At 37.9% G+C, this 18,817-nt stretch overlaps 1 protein-coding gene across 2 annotated transcripts in view; it reads right to left on the bottom strand.

The window, feature by feature from the left end:
• Positions 1–4,705: 4,705 nt before the first annotated feature.
• The window catches only part of LOC119599390 (facilitated trehalose transporter Tret1-like), a 23,020-nt gene continuing 8,908 nt past the window's right edge, over positions 4,706–18,817 (bottom strand). The window contains exons 3-10 of one of the 2 annotated variants that reach the window (XM_037949161.1): positions 18,523–18,817; positions 17,028–17,156; positions 15,954–16,163; positions 12,947–13,143; positions 12,457–12,607; positions 11,022–11,165; positions 8,461–8,564; positions 4,706–6,151 (exon numbers count right to left, since the gene is read on the bottom strand). The exon at positions 18,523–18,817 is cut by the window's right edge and continues 5 nt beyond it. In XM_037949161.1, coding sequence (XP_037805089.1) covers positions 6,008–6,151; positions 8,461–8,564; positions 11,022–11,165; positions 12,457–12,607; positions 12,947–13,143; positions 15,954–16,163; positions 17,028–17,156; positions 18,523–18,817 — 1,374 coding nt within the window. In that variant the 3' untranslated portion in view covers positions 4,706–6,007. Of the gene's footprint in view, positions 6,152–8,460; positions 8,565–11,021; positions 11,166–12,456; positions 12,608–12,946; positions 13,144–13,988; positions 15,427–15,953; positions 16,164–17,027; positions 17,157–18,522 lie in introns of those variants that run through there. The other variant, XM_037949162.1, reaches the window with a different exon arrangement.

Here is an 18,817-nt window from a genome sequence, read left to right as displayed (position 1 = left end):
ATATATTCATGAAATTATAAGTTTTCTGTCATGTAATATAGTAGTACTCTTCTGTTTCATTTTTGCGGGACATTATTATTGTTAATTTTCTACCATGTCAGCATCTAAAGGCATTGGTGGCGGATTCAAAATACAGCGATAGGATAATGCTTGGGGACGAGCTCCATTTTTTTTTTAAGGCATTGTTTGTGGATTGAAAGAATGGTTAATGGTTTAAACAAATAAATGTGCCAGACATCAAAGGTCACATAACATTATAAGAAAGTATTGTGGCGAAAAGGGTAAAAGTGAGTTAATGATTAAGAGAAAATGTGTTAGATGTCAAAGGTGGTATACTGCTGTAGGATAGTATGGCAGTGAAAAGGGTAAAGATCGGAGAACAAATGGAGTTCGATGGGGATTAGATCAAAAGGAGAGCATCTTTGTCTGAGGAAGGAAGAGTAACACCGTATGAGTAAAACTGCAAAAGAGCCATTATAACACAATCAACGGGTACTATGATAGAAATGGTAGCTGGAGAGGTAAGAGAATAATCTAGAGAATGAGATAGGGAAACAGGGGAAGAAGAATGTCAGGAGGAGAGGGATCTGGAGAAGGATATTGTTGTGACGTAAGACTCGTGTGAGCATCCAGGTGGGCGTTCTAAGGATAATGAGGAAGGAAGAGGGAATGGTGGAGAAGGATGATAGGGTGTCTTGGGGAAGAGGGGTAGGGGGAACTTAAGGACGACGAGGATATTGGCAAATACATTGAATGTAGATCGAATAGGAATGGAGGGATTGCAAGGTAGATGAGGAAGCGGAGAGTTCTCTTGTGCCATGTTTAGACGTTTTGGATGTCTTCAAAAGTTGGTGTATGGGAGGGAGTTGGGTGGAACGTTTAGATTGTCTAGTGCAACAGTTAGAGTGAGATGTTTAATGTTTGTTTAATGTTTTAAACAAATAAATGTGCGAGACATTATAGGTCATATAGAACTATGGTTAAAGTATTGTGGTAGGAAGGGTTTTAAAGTTCTTTATTAGAACAAAATGTCTTAGATTTCTTCGTTCATTTATAAGATAGTATGGTAGTGAAAGTAGTAGAAAGAGGGGAATAGGATCTAGAGAAATAAATGGGATAGGATATAGATTGATAGAAGGGCAAGGGTTAAGGATAAAGGGTGATCAGATCAAATGGAGGGTATTTATGCGTCTGAAGAAGGAAAACAGGCTGTTAAAGGTGGGGGCTTCCGTTGAGGATGTCCGACAGGATGGAGGGTCGGGGTGGAGGACACGTAAGGAAAAACGAAGGTACGGGCTTCAGTAAAGCGGGGGCAGGATTGTAGGTTATGTGGGACTGAAAGAGGCACATTGCATGTGGAGTACAGAGGTGGGTTGGAGTGTGACACGAGGTATGAATGCGTGAGTCGGGTGTGACCTTTCCGGCAAGGGCAGTTTCCCAACGTCTGTTCTGGTGGTATGGTGCCGACCAAGGAGAGGTGGAAGGTTTTATGGTTTGAAGTTTATTGGTGTTCAGACCTGACAGAAAGATTGTCAAAGGTTACAGAGGAAAGTTTTGAGGTGAGGGTAGTAGTCGGTGGCTGGTATGTGTGAAACATCTGCTTGTTCATTGCCAGAGAACCCGGCATGGCTGGGTATCCAGCAAACTTCACTGCTTTCTGTCGTGTAGAGAGATGAAACAACTAGTCTTTATCTTACGGACTATAGGGTGGACAGGGTGTATGGATTATAATATAGTTACGTGAGTCAGTGAAGATGGAAGACATGCGTTGTAAAGCGAAAACGATAGCTTATAGTTCTGTTTTAAGGACGTAAGATTGAGGAAGGGGAAATTTGTATGTGTGAGAGGGAAAGCCTAGAGCGAAACCAGTGCCCGAGGTGGATTTGGAGCCGTCTGTATAGACATGGGTAATGGAGGCGTGACAAGTGATATGTGCAAGAAAATGTGTGAGGAAGACAGAATCTTCAGTGTTTAAAAAAAATAAATATGCTAGACATCAAAGAAAAGTATGGCAGAAGGTGGGAATGTTTGATTTGGATGGATCAGGGAAAATAGAAGAGCAATTAAAGGAGGAAGGAATTAGCCAGGGAGGGAAAGATTGGGCAGAAAGAGGAAAAGGATCGGAGATGAGGAATGGGTGAATAGGAAAGCAGAGCATCCATACGAACAGGGAAAGGGATAGGTAAACATGGAGAGAAGGGGAAGGTATGAAGAAGGGATTAAAGGACAGCTTGGAGAGAGAAAATTGATGAAAACGAATATAGCTTCTTAGAGACAAAAGAGCGACGTCGAGAAAGGCATGGTAGGCCTGATTCAGTGTATAGGCTCTCAACTAGAGGACCGAAAGGCACCAAGGGCTAAACGAAAACCGCAGTGATGAATTGTCACTGTGAGAAGGGAGGCAGAGGTAGTACCAACAGACAAGTGAATTAGTCCGTGTAATAGTGTGATTCGTTTAAATGGCAACTATGTTTCGGTTACGTAATATGCCTGTTGTGTGATTTTTCATATCGAGAATAGTAATGGTTACATAAAGTTTATTTCTGTGAAGCGCGCGTCCCGCATAAACTTATTTCTTTCTTTTTATCTTTCGATCTACCAAATTATTTCCAGGCGGATGACGCATCACCTTAGACTGACACGTAACGCTTATTTTCGTGTCCTTAAGGCATGTCCACACGAGCGGACATGATCGGCGGACAACTGAAAAGGTGACGTCACAGGCAAGAAAACAACGAGGAAACTACTTGTTTACCGAATAGTTTGTCCGCCTGTGACGCCATCTCTACTCGTGCCCGCTCGTGTGGACAAACTTTAAATCAGGTATTTTGCTTGTAAGGACCAATGAGGTTGAATCAGCCAACGATCAACAGATGGCAAACAGGGTCTGATTATCCCGGCTGCCAAAGGTGTACTTTGTTGTTCTAGGGAATTAATTAATATTTCCAAGCTGCTTGTGGTTATAGAAAGTATGAAGAAAGGCTATTATTCCTTTAAAATATATATGCATAGTTTATACTTATGTCGGTCTGTCAGTGCTATGGTTTCTAAAATGTAGACGGTAACCTGTCTGGTTATCGCTTATTTTACTGAAACCGAAATTAACAAAATATATACATCATGATCACCGAAAAAGGTTAAACAAATGAGAGGCTTTTATATTTTATTACAAGTTACAGCCTACATATCTAGGATTCAATTATCATCTTGAAATACAAATGTGGAATCAACAGAAAAATAGTATAATGGATGAAACTCTAATTTTTCATACGATTAGAAAAAAATCGCTCTGATGAATTCAGAATGAATTCAGGATATATAAATACGAGGGAGGTTAAATCTCCATTTCACCTCTATTTCTGCACGGCCTATACTACCACACTTCAGTATAATAGGCTGGAAACACAACACAGTGCCCGAAAACTACTAGCGAATAACGGTAGCACCATAACTGGCACTAAAAAGTAGGAGCAGTGGTATTTCCTACGGTGGTATTGCTCTGGATGTGCGCGCGTTTGTCTATCTGTTTATATATGTACTGTATGTATGTGTATGTTTATGAAAGTATGTATGTAATTGTGTAGTATTTCCACGGTGACTGTGTGTGCAAATGTAGATGTATGTATGCATGTGTGTGTACAAGAATATAGTTCCAAAAATGCACTTCTTGAACAAATGATATACAATTTGTAGTTGTTGTTTTAGTCGTTGGCAACTGCTCATGTTGAAACAAATTTCTGCCTGGGCAAAGTCGGCCATTGTCAGCTAGTATATCATACACTAACATATATATATAATATATATATATATATATATATATATATATATATATATATATATATATATATAACGGATAACTTATCTGACCAGCCGTGGCATACCCGCAGAGAAATTAGCATTTTAAGGCGCGGGATGCTGCTGCAGGGAGGCCAGATCCATTTTTTTCCGAATTTGACCCCAACATGAAGCCAGTACTCCCTCACAACTGATCTGACTGCGAGGACCTGACCAAGCGCGAAATCGGATTCCAATGCGATACACATATACTCATATATATTATACACACATACACACACACACACACACACACACACACCACACACACACACACACACACACACACACACACACACACGTACACGTACACGTACACGCGCACGAATAGGCACGCACGCACACGCACACGCGCGCACACACACACACACACACACGCGCGCGCGCGCACGTATCTATGATATCCATTCAATTATACTGTATTCTAGGTTCAGAACCAAAACGCTCATTTTTCTCCGGCCAGTGATTAGTGCTTTAAACAAATAAATGTGTTAGACATCAAGGGACATATAGCACTATTTCTCCGGCCAAGTAGTACTGATACTGATGTTCAAAACAAGATATTACAACTATGATAATAACACACTCAAGGCTGTCCTTTTTTCATAGATCTTACATAAACATCGACGCAAAATTACGTTGATTAGGCTAAAATGGGTATAAATCCTAATAGCGAATGCGTATTTATTAATTTTTAATCTGTGTATTCTTAATTTGATTTTTAAAAATGCGTTGTTGTGTATCTATTATATTATACTTATCAATTAATCGTAACTTTATACAGGGAGAGTGTTCCGATTTATATGAATGAATTTGTGATAAAATGAGACAAATGATTCGGCGAATTTATGAAAAAAAATGAAAGTCGGAATTCAAATACAAAATATATTTAGGTCTTGTCATGTACAGCTTTATGACATAAATATTATCCAGTTTTTAATTTCTTTGAAACTGGGTTAGCTGTTAGTTAATATCTATAAACTATCAGTCGATTATTAGGTCTGATGAAAGTATATATATATATATATATATATATATATATATATATATATATATATATATATATATATAAGTTAAGTTAAGAACGACTTGTGGAATAAAACAGTCATAACTACTTTGAAATATCTGCTCATCATTTTAGAAAATATTTCGTTTTGTTCATATTTACTACAAAGAACTGTGACACAATAGCTTATCCACAATATACAAGATACATATATATTAGTTACATACTAATTCCTGGTCCACAAGTTAAGATGATAACACACAAAATCCAATGTTTTCAATTTTGTGCAATCAAGAACATTACTAAAATTATTTTACCGTATTAGCATATTCTATAAGACCGTATTAGTATGTGTTAGTGTGTTATTAATATAAACCAAAAAGTTGTCTGATTATATACAACAGTCTACTCATTTCTGGATAAAATCTATATCTATACACTTATCATATTAACAGTAGTTTTATATACAAATCTCGATCAAAATATATAAAGAATATGAAATTCACGTTAAACGGATCATTCCTATGTTTTCATTCATTCGCTCTCATATAATCACTAATTCCTGCTTCATCACCATAACTTCACCCATGCTTCAACACCATAACTTTCATCCATGCCTCAACACCATAACTTTCATCCATGCTTCACTTTCATCCATGCTTCAACACCATAACTTTCACCCATGCTTCAACACCATAACTTTCATCCATGTTTCAACACCATAACAATCAACCATACTTCAACACCAACATAACTTTTAAGAAGTTAAGCTTTAATACCAGTATAATTAAGTCATCATAGCTCTAGCATCAATATATAATTGGTGGTCTATTCTTCATTAACAACACAATTAATCATCCATTCTTCACCCGTAAAGTAATTAGTTAAACCTTATTTTAATAATCCCAATTTCAACATCACTTAAAAAGAGAGAATGATAATAAACTATTATCAGCACCAACTTCCCCCCCCCCCTCTTTCTCTCTCTAAAAAAAGGGGGGGGACGAAACAAGCTTAAAGAAAATCCTCTTCTATATCCAGAAAAGTAAAAATGGAAGAAGGAGAGAGAGAGAGAGAGAGAGAAAGAGAAAGAGAAAGAGAAAGAGAAAGAGAAAGAGAAAGAGAAAGAGAAAGAGAAAGAGAGAGAGATAAAATCCCTGGTCACATTCACGCCGCAGGGCCTCCAAAGTGCGCCATGGTCTCCTGCAGCGACCTGCCCTTGGTCTCCGGGACGAAAAGGACGCAGAAAAGGAAGTTGACGGCGCACAGTCCGCCGAACAGCCAGTAGGCGCCGTAGTCGTGGATGGCGTCCTGGGAGGGGGAGCGAGACCGAGGTTAGTGCGAGGGGGAGAGTGGGGTGGGGAGGGAGGGGAGGTGGGGGAGTGGAGGAAGTGGGGAAGGTGCGGGAAGGAGGGAGGGAAGATGGGGGAGAAGGGGGATGAGGGGGAAGAGGGTGTGGGAGAAGGGTGGGGAGGAGGAGGGGAAAGGAAGGGAGAGGGAGGGAAGGAGAGGGAAAGAGAGAAAGAAAATGGGGAAGGGGAAGGCACAGGAGAGGGGGGACGGATGAGGGAGGTAGGGAGGGAAGAGATTAGTAGGGTGTGAAGAGGGTGGCTGAATGGGAGAGGAGGAATGATGAAGGAAAGGTAGAGGGAGAGGTGAAAAGGAAGGCAGAGTGAAAAGACAAAGGGACAGAGATAATGAGAAGGAGAAGGACGAAAAATAGAGAAGATCAAAATGTACACAAAAAAACGAAACAAGAAAAAAAATATGTGAACAAAGATAGGTTCTTAGGCCTTACATAAAGGATCTCCAAGCTTAATAAACAAATTCGAATTCAGTAATATGTTCAAAGACCTTATTACCTCACAACTCTTCGCAACCTAACTTTGTCCTAACTAAAAAATATGCATTTTTCCTTTATTCACTTTAAATTATCTTTTGATGGTCTCTCGAGGACGAAGGAAAAAAAATCGAGTTAGAAATGATGTGAACAGTGTGGATGAACTTACGGAGTTCATTTACCGTTTTATCGTAGGTTTGTATGTTGATATTGACTAACGCTGTGTGTTTAATGAGATTTATATTACTACTATTTTTTTCGGATGAACTAGTGGTCTGAGATGATAGTCTGAGGTCGCTGTGGCCGAAGATAAACAGTTATCCGACAAATCTTAATATGAAAAATAACACACACACACACACACACACACACACTCACTCACTCACTCACTCACACACTCACTCTCTCTCTCTCTCTCTCACACTCTCTCTCTCTCTCTCTCTCTCTCTCTCTCTCTCCTCTCTCCTCTCTCACTCTCTCCTCTCTCACTCTCTCACTCTCTCACTCACTCACTCACTCACTCACTCACTCACTCACTCACTCTCTAAAAAAAAAATTGTGACGGAACTAATCAACTCATCAGATAATATTCTTATCTTTGGAATTACTGCAATACTTCGTGGGGGTGATTTACTACTGCCATTCTTATCAGTACTGCTTTACTATTTTAAGTTGAGGATTTTAGTATTTTTACTAATAATGCTGTTGTGGTACAGGCGATAGAATAATAAAAAACGCGAATGAGCGAAAGACTGAGAAAAAAAGAACCAACACAGAAAAATCATATATATATATATATATATATATATATATATATATATATATATATATATATATATATATATATATATATATATATATATAAAGAGACTAGAAAAGTCCAGCTCCAAAATACCAAACTTTATTAAGAAAAAAAAAAAAACAAAAAAAAAAAACTGAATATGCGTTACAGACCCATTTTCTATGATGGACTGCACAATCCTCGACCTTCGCAGATCTGCTTCACAACCAAAATACACTCAACCTGGTCATGGCAAATCCACCCAGAAATTTCCGTCTTGGCAAAACTTTTCACGTTAGTTAAAATTAGTTATTTATCAATAAACCAATCAGTGCCTGAGAAAACATCATCATTTGGATAATTAAAGAAAGCAATTTTTTTATACTATTAAAATAGTAAAAATAAAAGGAAAATTCAATGAAATGAAGAAGATGAAGAAGAATATAAGAAAGAGGGAAAAAAAAAGACAACTAAGAAGGAGGAGGAGGGGAGGAGGAGGAGGAGGAGGAGGAGGAGGAGGAGGAAGAAGAAGAAGAAGAAGAAGAAGAAGAGGAGGAGGAGGGAGGAGGAGGAGGAGAAGAAGAAGGAGAGGAGGAGGAGAGGAGAGAAGAGGAGAGAGGAGAGAGGAGGAGAAGGAGAGAGGAGAGGAGGAGGAGAGAGGAAAGGAGGAGGAGGAGGAGGAGGAGGAGGAGGAGGAGGAGAAGAAGGGAAGGAGGAGGAGGAGGAGAAGAGGAGAAGGAGAGAGGAGGAGGAGAAGGAGAAGAGAGGAGGAGGAGGAGGAGGAGGAGGAGAAGAGAGAGGAGAAGGAGAAAGGAGAAGGAGAAGGAGAGAAAGAGGAGAAGGAGAAGGAGAAAGAGGAGAAGGAGAAGGAGAAAGAGGAGAAGGAGAAGGAGAAGGAGGAGGAGAAAGAGGAGAAGGAGAAGGAGAACTAGAAGAAGAAGAAGAAATAGGAAAAGAAGAACCAGAACCAATATTAAAAGAAGAAAACAGAAACCGTACCTGGAGAGGAGCGAACACAAAAGTCACAATAAACACGAAGGTCCAGTTGAGCGTCGTCGCCATGCTTCCCGCCGCCTCTTTCACGTTCGGGTAAAACAACTCGCCTGAAAGTATTCAGAAATATGTTCTTTTTTTTACAGTAATGCAAGTAATAAAACGAAGGAACTATATAAAAAAGTATATCAATTAATAGTCATTTAGATACATAAGAATATACTTATCAAACTATGCAACTACGTGATAATCTATACCTTATACTACAGCCACACCAAGTCTTCAGTGTACCACCTATTAATAAACTATCTGATGCTACTAGTTTATTATAAAGAGTGTAAGTAATTTGATGATGTAATAACTTTGTTTACACGGAAAGTCCATCAAAAAGAAACTTGCTCATAATGTGAAATACAAAGAAAGAAATCCAGCACTATAATTAATCGACCTGATAATTAAAACAAATTGGAAAAGCATTGAGCTAATATGTAAATAAAATGTAATTATGTAAGCTATTCTTTCGTGAGTGCATCTAGGAAAACATTAATAATTAAGTCTAGAGGAAATAGAAATTGATAAATAAACTATTCTTCAGAATCATATATCGAAAACACACGAATAATGAAACCTTACAAAAAAAAAAAAAAAAAAAAAAAAAGATAATAATAATTAATAATAAAAAAATAAACGGTAAAATTATCGTCCATCTGACCACTAAAGATTACAACTCAAGATAAAGATAAGAACTGCTGGTATGACCTTCGACCTTGTAGAATGTCACAGTCATATCAATAGATAATCATCCTTATCTTGTCAGTGACTGATTAGACGGTCTGTCCCCGATAACCTAATTAGACAATTTATTGTTTTTGTTTTTACCTGGGGAGATTAGTGAGAAGAAATGAAGACCTATTTCTCTCTCTCTCTCCTTTCTTTTCCTTTCTTAATCAAAATGAAATGAGGTTTTTATTTGTTTCCGTCCACTATGATAACATCAACCGTTGCATATTATCATTATTATTTTAGTATCATCACAATTACGTCCTTTTTTCTATACTGTTAACATCCATTTACTCATCATTATATGTGATGATGACATGGTATGCCTTCTACCAGGCTCTTTTGATCTTATCATTAAAAATGGTATTTCCATAGGGAGCAAAAACAATTCTTTATCAGGTACCTTGAAGTATTTGCTGCTTGATATATAGCCACTGGCGTTATCAATCAAAACACATAATAATTTTTTTCAAAAAAAAAAAACCTCTTCCTTCTCGACTGAAGAAATCAAGAACCACAATTCGTTCGTAAGTAAAGTTATTTAGTATTATATATATATATATATATATATATATATATATATATATATATATATATTTTTTTTTTTTTTTTTTTTTTTTTTTTTTTTTATATTATTATTATTATTTTTTTTTTTTTTTTTTTTTTTTTTGACTACTATGCAGATACGTGTACAGGATAATGTCGATAAAGCTGAAAATATATTTACGAAGAACATTTTTTCCTTCGTCCTTAAAAAGAAACAAAAAAAACTGCCGTTTACATTATTATACTTATACTCCATCCAATATCAGGAAAGAAAAAAAGGTCTTCTCACCTTGTACTCTGGGGTACTCTGATTTACCAAGACTATAAAGAAAACAAACAAACAAGCGTTGATAGCAACAAATAAAAATAAAAGACATTCACTTAACTTTTCTTTCAACATACAAAACACATGTGTACATAAGTATTGTGTAAAATTATTATAGAAGAAAGAGACGGGAATCGAAGTGCTCCAGATTAGGGCCGGGTTACCAGTTGTTTCCTGTCTTGAGCCTCAATGTACTAAAGTCTGTCTAATCCTTGGAAGGGGAGTCCCAATAGTTCTAGTGTTCTACGTCTAAAAAAGCAGGCGAGACAGGACTATGAGATAGCTTTGTTGCAGTATAAAAGTAGTAAAAAAATATTCGTTATTTCAGAGATTCCTGTATGACTCTGCTATCGACAAATCTTTGGGGATAAAGAAAAGGTAAAGCAAGTAAAAATGTCACTGTAGGTTAAACTCTCGGAATTCAGTTCATTGCAACTTCGTTTTCTGAGAATCTGCAACTTTGCAGATTTTTCTTCTTTTACATTTAGGTATTTTTACGGGACAGGAACTTGGTATGATAATGGAAAAATGGTCCATTAGGAACCTCTCTTGAAATCTCTCAGACTTGCAGTCGACTTGTATTATTAGTATTAACATTATTATTGTTGTTATCATTATTATTATTATTATTTTGCGAGGTATGTGCTCTTTCGATAATCCAGTCTGCTTAATAGTTCTTATAAAAAGAATCCCAGTTTTACGTGTAACCAGGATACTTTGTAAAAATGATATTAATTTCATTACTTTCCCGATATTTATTATATGTTACTTGCTATTCATCCATCCCTCTCATTATTTATTTCCATATATTTTTTTATTCCACTCGCCACAGTTATTTATCACTAGCTTTACTTTCTGAAGCCTTAAGCCTCGGGACTCAATTTTACTCATGCACTCTACAGCCTCACCAACTTACCCATCATGACCCACGGAATAGGGCCATAACCAATGGAAAAGGCAGAGATGAAGATCATGAGTGAAGTGAGGGGAAGCCATCCTAGAAACTCTTGGGCAAAGGATTCGTTCGTGGACTTGATGTAAAAGAAGACGCCAAGACTGACTGTGTAGGAGAGAGTGACAATTTAGAAAATGGAGCGACATTTAAAAAGTTCATAAATAAATAAATAAATAAATTCTGAAGATTAAAAGCTAAATTCAGTCAAGTATGATTTTATTCTTGTAATTCCTGTTTCTCCGTTGCTGTAATCATGCTTTTATTACTCTCATTACAATAATCAGTATTACAGTTATTATTTTCACTATGTTGCCACTTAAGACTACTATAGTCACTTCAATATATATATATATATATATATATATATATATATATATATATATATATATATATATATATATATATATATATATATATATATATATATATATATATATGAGAGGTCCCACCCTTTCCCGGGTTTAAATCGTACGTCTGGCAGGGATGCTTCACGATCGATGATTTATAATATTTTTGGCTTATTTTCAGTACCTGTATCTCTTCTTTTCATTAATTTGTAATACGTTTCTCCTATACTGATTGCATTAATATTGGCATATGTAACTGGATTTGCTATTACTTTTTTGAAACATAGCGTGTTGACAGGATTGTTATTAATTGATAATCAAAATTTACTTATAATTTGAGCAACAGTCTCTGCTTCTTCTCAAGTTTACTGTTCATAACTACTTTTCCCGCGACTCATTAATTACACTAAATCCGGCATATGTGATCGGAAAGTTAATAGTATAGATGGATTATATATTTTTGTGGAAACAAGGTTTACGTCGGTTTATTTTTTTCAAGTGCCTTGTCCCACAAGGACGTTGGCGATCATGGATTTCCATGATTTTCTTGGCAATTTAGAGCGGTGATTTGCCGTTGCCTTCCGCCCGGTGTTTTTACTGAGACACCATCTCTAAAAGGACTGCCTTCCAAGGCTGTTGAGCTCCTTCTACCCTTGTGGGTGACCGTTCGAGGTGAAGTTCCTTGCAAAAGGGAACAACGCGCCGGCCGGTGACTCGAACCCTCGAACTCAGACTGCCGTCGTGACAGTCTTGAGTCCGATGCTCTAACCACTCGACCACCTCATTATACCATAACCATCATGACAGTTACTTTTATCATGAATAATAATAATTACGGCGCCAGTTCTAACAATAATAATTGCTACTTTTTGTGTTTTTTATTATCATTATTATTTTTTTAATGAAATACCCCAAGAAACAAACATTTAAAATCATCGATTACTCAAAATATCATCACCAAACACCACTAATAAGTAAATTCTATTGCAATAGGTTCAGGTTACTAAACTCCTCATACCAACAATACACAAACACCCCAACGAACTTACCTATGGAAAGTGACATGGTAAAAGCAGAGAAACTTAGCAAGAATTTCCTGCCGGCTCGGTCGATCAGGAGAGAACCCACAGCCGTCGCGATGACCTGTACAAGGCCTACAATGATGCTGCTCAGATCATCTGATATACTGGTTCCTGAGGCCTGGGGGATGGAAATAGGCCTTGGTAATTTTAAGGAATTGCTGGAATGGTGGTTCTTAGGCCTATGTAGTTTCTCAAAGGGATTTTTCCTTTTTTTCGCAACAAACGGGAACTCGAGCTTGGGAATTACTGTATCAGAGTGAGTACAATTCATTTATTCAGCCGTCAGCATTGATCATAGATTGGCAAGCTGAAAATAATAATGATGACTGATGATGACGATTGACGAAAACGACGATGACGACGATGACGACGCTGGTGACAGCGATGACAATGAAGATAACATCAACGAGGAGATGACGATGACGACGACGACGACGACGAAAACAACAAAACTTACCTGGAAGATGAGATTAATGTTGTATATGACAGCGTTGACGCCCGCCACCTGCTGAAACACCATAAGGGCGAGGGTAATGGCCAAGGGCTTCAAGATATAGGGTTCCTTGAGGTCAGATAAGGACACCTTGTTCTTGGCTGCTTCCTCCAAGGACTCCTTCAGGGCCTTCATCTCCGGCTCGATGTCGTAGGACTTTCCTGTAGGCGAGGGGCGTGAGGTTAGGCGAAGGAACGGAAGCGAAAGAGAAAAATAGAGAGCGAGGAAGTAATAATGAAAACAGAGAGCGAGGAAGAGATAATGAAAATAGAGACGAAGAGGGTGTGAAACAAAATGAGAGGGAAGGAGGAATCGAAACTGAAAGAGAAATAGAGACAAAAAGCGAAATGAAAAATAGCGATGGGACGAGAACCAGGATCAGAAATCCACCAAAAAATTTAACTTAAATTCTACTAAATCAATAAAAAAGAAGGTTGAATCGAAAACGAATGTATATAACAACTGATCATTAACAAAACAACAGTACTATTTCAACTGCTGCTACTATGCTGCTGCTGCTGCTGCTGCCGCCGCCGCCTTGGATCCGGGTGTTTCGCAGGTCGTGCGGGGTCCAAAATCCGGGCTTTGGGCTAATTGCCTCGGTGACTCTCCCGGGTGTGGCTAGTAGGCCCGGGAGACCTGAACACTCACGCGCAGTAACGAGACCCTTTGCCTCTAATAGCCAATAGCCACTATTTGCAGACACCTATTTTGTATATTGTCATTCTACAAGGTCTGTATTTGTAACCTGTTATGGTTTATCATGTTGGCAATGGACGGTTTTCATTAAGCAGACTCCAAATAGCTTAACCTCTGTATAATGCAGGTAATATTATGAATGATAAAACACTCTTCCGTGTTGATACTAGGGTAGAATAAAGACAATGCAAAACTATATCTATTGAAAATGAGACTACAGTTTCGTATTCCATTTTCAGATCTGAAGATGGAATCCAGGTGGATTTCAAAACTGTAGTCTCATTTTCAATAAATCTAGTTTTAGCCTTGTGAGTTTTTCTACCAGGTAATATTGTATTGTATTTCCGTATTATTCAGTTTTAAAATGTTATAATTTACTTACGCTATCAAAAGAGTAATCGATTCTTTTCGTTGCTTACACTTCATATTGTCTGTCCAAGTAGCTTACACGGTGCAGGAATAAAGAACATAACATTATTTCCTGGAAACGCGTTTCTAACGTTTTGCAATTTTCCGAGGTCTACATTTGTCATTTATACTTTATCATGCTGGTAAAATACTGTTTTCACTGAGAAGACTTCATATCATATCTCCAGATAGTTACACCTCTGTGCAGTACAGGCAATATTATATTTGCATCTCTCGTATCGTTCAGTTTTCAGAAATAAACATTCACTTACATAAAAACCGTAACAGAGACCGTTTCCTGATCGCACTTCCTGTTATATCTCCAAGTAATTTACATGCTGTTCAATACAAGAAACATTGTGCTAATGAAGGATAAGCAAATAGATTTTTTCCTCTTGTACATATTTATTTTGTCTATGGACATCATGCATACTTTTATGAGTGTGATAGATCTGAAAACACTCATATTGGCACAAGGCCACTTTATATACTGCGGATTTCTCTATGCATACCACGCGCGTACTACACCTTGTACCGCCGATAATGGTGGCCAAGTGCAGGTACTTGAGCATGGACATGTGTCTATCCTGGAGACGGCCCTCTCCCAGGCATGACTCACGGAGGGTACTTTCCAACCTCGTGAGCCGGTGGAAATCCTGCAGGAGCTCGCGAACGAGTTCCTTACTGAAGGCCCGTTGAGTCAACATCCCTCCCAGTGCTTTGCGCACTAAGGAGGCATTGGAGACCGCCATCTCATTCAGTTGGCTTTGTGAGAGGTCGGGTATGACTGAGCCACCTTTTCACTCATGTCCACCCCCTTCATCCCGACATTGTAGTCGACAATCACGCGAAGCTTCAGACTTTGTCGGTCCGAAATTATGACCATCTCGCTCTTGTGACCCGTGAACAGCACTGTGACGGGCCCCATTGAAGGCACATCATGCCCGTCTTCGTGCTGCGACAGTTCACATCACCACGGGCCTTTAACTGCAGGTCTCTTGGCATGCATTTGCGGTCGACACGAACCGTGCTAACCGAACTGACCCACCGACTCGGCAGGTAGTGGAAAAGGCAAGGAGAGGTGTACCAATTATCGGTATGTACCTCGTACCCCTTTCCCAACAGGCCCGCGGCTCTCATCAAGTCGATAACGACCTTCGAGGATACAGGCGTGTCCCCTTTGTCCTGGCCCGTGTAAATCCGGAAGCTGCTAATGTAGCCTGAGAGCGGGCCTGAAAAAATGTTAAAAATGCAACCTAGGCACATACAGACATATGCAGCAAAGGTACCAGGTGAATTTGCAGTGTCAACTTCTGGGCTGATATCGCAGGCTGTACCTGAAAACAAGACAAGGTATACAATGTTGCTTACAATGAAGGAAACTATGTATACATATAGAAAAAAATATGTAGGTGTGCACAAAATAGACAGAAAAAAAAATGCTTACCAATCTGTGTCCCGGAAGATAACATCGATGAGTTCGTCTGTGACGAAGCAGTGATAGATTTCCCCCCTCATCCCCACTCTCTCTCTCTTCATCTATCTATCTTTATCTCTCTTCCCCTCCTCTCTCTCCCTCTCTTCCTACTCTTCTTTCTCTCTATATATAATGAAACATGACGACGTGACCGTCGCCCGCCCCTCGGCCAAATTATTTCATGAAGTGATGTGGCGTCACTCGCCCCGCAAGCCAAATTTCTTCAGGACGTGATTGTTACGCCATCTGGATCGTAGAGGCTACTACTATTAATAATAATAATAATAATAATAATAATAATAATAATAATAATAATAATAATAATAATAATAATGATAATAATAACAACAACAATAATGATCATCATTACAACAATTAAAAACCCACCTCGAAAATACTGCATTGACGCCCTCGCTTCCTCCTCCTTGCCTTTGGACAGCAGAAACGTGGGAGATTCCTTGATGAAGATCGCCAACAGGAAGTAGATACCTCCGACAACGGCGCAGACGAGGACCAGCCACCGCCAGGACTCCACAACGGCGCCGAAGAGGTAGGCGTAAAGGATACCGATGGTGATGAAGAGTTGGAAGCCTGAACCTGCGAGGGTGTGGTGAGGTTAGCGTTGGGTTGCGTTAAAGTGGGCGGTACTGGTGTTGATATTGCTGTTATGGTGGTAGGGTGTTACCGTTCTGATCTACCTTCTTGTCATTACTGTTGTTATTTTCGTTATTTGTATTATCATTACTATCGCCATTGCTATCATCATCGTCGTCATATTATTATATATTTTTTCATCACTGTCATTATTATTAATGTTATCATTTTGACTATTATTACTAGCAGAATCATTATGTTCATAATGACGGGATTATCATTATTACTAGCAGAATCATTATTATGATTATTATGATAATGACGGGGATTATCATTATTACTCTCATCATCATTATCGTCATAATATAACAATCGATAGCAATTAATAATAACCAATAATAAATGATAATAGTAACAACAATAATAATGATCATGATAATCAATATTCTGCTATAAGCATCATTATCATCACTACTGCTATTACTAAAATAATTTCCATATTAATAAACATCATTACATTATTATTGTCTTTCTAATTCTCATTACTAATAAAATCATCAGTCAAACACTTTACATTAACTTCCCTGTAAATATTCGTTAGGAAAATAACAAGAAAACGATGACAGAAAATGGATTTTTACTACACAGAAAGGGTAAACTTGCCATTTCACAGTGACTTAAAAAAAAGACAGGATTTTATATCAATCCAAGAAATGTGACTGAAAAAAAAAAAAAAAAATATATATATATATATAAATTACGAAATATTAATAAAAAGAAATATCTCAGACACCCTAAAAACAAGAACATGCTACAAAAATCACAAATAACATAGAACAAATACAAACAAAAAACACCAAAGTATACCTAATGCACCACGTATGTCTTTCGAAGCATACTCAGTGGTATAAGTCGGGCATACTAATGACGTAATTCCAGTGCACAGTCCGCATAACACACGGCCGGTCACGAGCATACCGATGTTCTGTGCAAAACCTGGAAGGAAGGAATAGATAAAGAGAGGAAAATGAATAAATAAATAAATAGGGCAATGAATAAATGGTTAGAGGAATAAATAAATGAATGAATAAATAGGGCAATGAATAAATGGTTAGAGGAATAAATAAATGAATGAATAGTGCAATTAATGAATATTTTAAGGAATAATTAAATGAGATGACTAAATTAATAAGTTAATAAATGGAGGAATTATATTATGAATAATAAAGATAAATAAATAAATAGAGGAATGAATAATTAAATGATGAAAATAAACAAATAAGGGCAAATACATAAATAAATAAAGGATATGATAATGATAAATATTTGAATAAACATACATAATGAAAAATTAAAATTAAAATTAAAGAATTGATTTCAGGGACCATCATTATTAGTAGATACCGTCCAGTAATTCCTCCATTATTCAATAATAGAGGTCTATTCACCAAATTCAAAAAATAATAATGGAAAATTGAAGAATCACAACTAAATCCAAAAACTCGTAGCTCTGTTGTTTTATATATATATATTTTTTTTCTTTTTTAAACCAACTACAACTAAGATCACACTGACTCATTCACATTTTTTTCCGACTCACAAATTTTTCCTTTGTGTCAAATTAGAGCTCTCCTCTCTTCGTATCCCCCCCCCCACCATGCCAGTGACATTCTTACTAAATCAATTAAAACTTTCTGAACCAATCACGCAACCTCTTTTAAAATTAATTTCTCCTCTTCTACTCCAGGCAATTTTCTTAACTAATCATAACCTCCTCTAAATCACTCATGCCATTTTTAAAACTAATTACAACCCTTTTCTTTGAATCAGTCAACCCTTTCTTTATACTAATCACATTAAAAAAGAAGAAGAATATTTGCCTTAGTCACTAACACTAATAACCTTTCTACTTTCTTAACTAATCGCCCTTTTTATCAATCAATTAATTATCTTCTAAGCAACCACCCCTTTCTAATATCTCACTCTAAATCACGCCTCCTCTTGCTAAACAAATCACAGTCATTTCATATCACGCCTTTCTAAATCAGCCACACATCTTTCTAAAGTAGTTAAGCCCTTTCCTTTCTAAAATACTCACCACCTTTCTAAACTAAATACGCCTTTCTAAAAGTCAACCACTTTTCTAAAAAGTTCAAACCATTTTCCACTTCTTCCTAACCAAACACGTCGCCTCTTCCTAAACCAACTGCAACTCCTCCTCCTCCTAAACCAATCACACTCGAATCAGTCTTCGTACTAAAAAAATAGAAACAAAGAAGGTCTCTTCTTTCAAAAATTAAACCCACTCCTCTTTCTAAAAAAAACATCCAAGCCACATACAGCCCACCATCCCAAAACCCACCTATCAGCGCCCACCCTAGCATGAGCGGCACGAGCGAAGCCAGCATGGTTCCCTTCCTCCCTAAGGTGTTCAGACTAAACCCCGCGACCACACAGCCGACCAGGGCACCGGCGCTGAGGGAGGCGGCGAACCAGTTGTTTTCCATCGGCGTCAGTGACAATTGGTGATCGTTCTCCGCCAGCCACTCAGGGGCGCTGGTGGTGTTGTCCGAGGTGTTTGTGGGCGGTTTGGAGAGTAGGGCGGCGCTAGCAGGGGAGGAGTATCCTATGGCTGAGCCCACGGCCATAGCGCCCAT

This window comes from Penaeus monodon, chromosome 42 (assembly GCF_015228065.2).
Source record: "Penaeus monodon isolate SGIC_2016 chromosome 42, NSTDA_Pmon_1, whole genome shotgun sequence".
Lineage (NCBI taxonomy): Eukaryota > Metazoa > Arthropoda > Malacostraca > Decapoda > Penaeidae > Penaeus > Penaeus monodon.
Note: the sequence above shows the minus strand (reverse complement) of the source record. Positions and strands in the feature narration are given on the sequence as shown.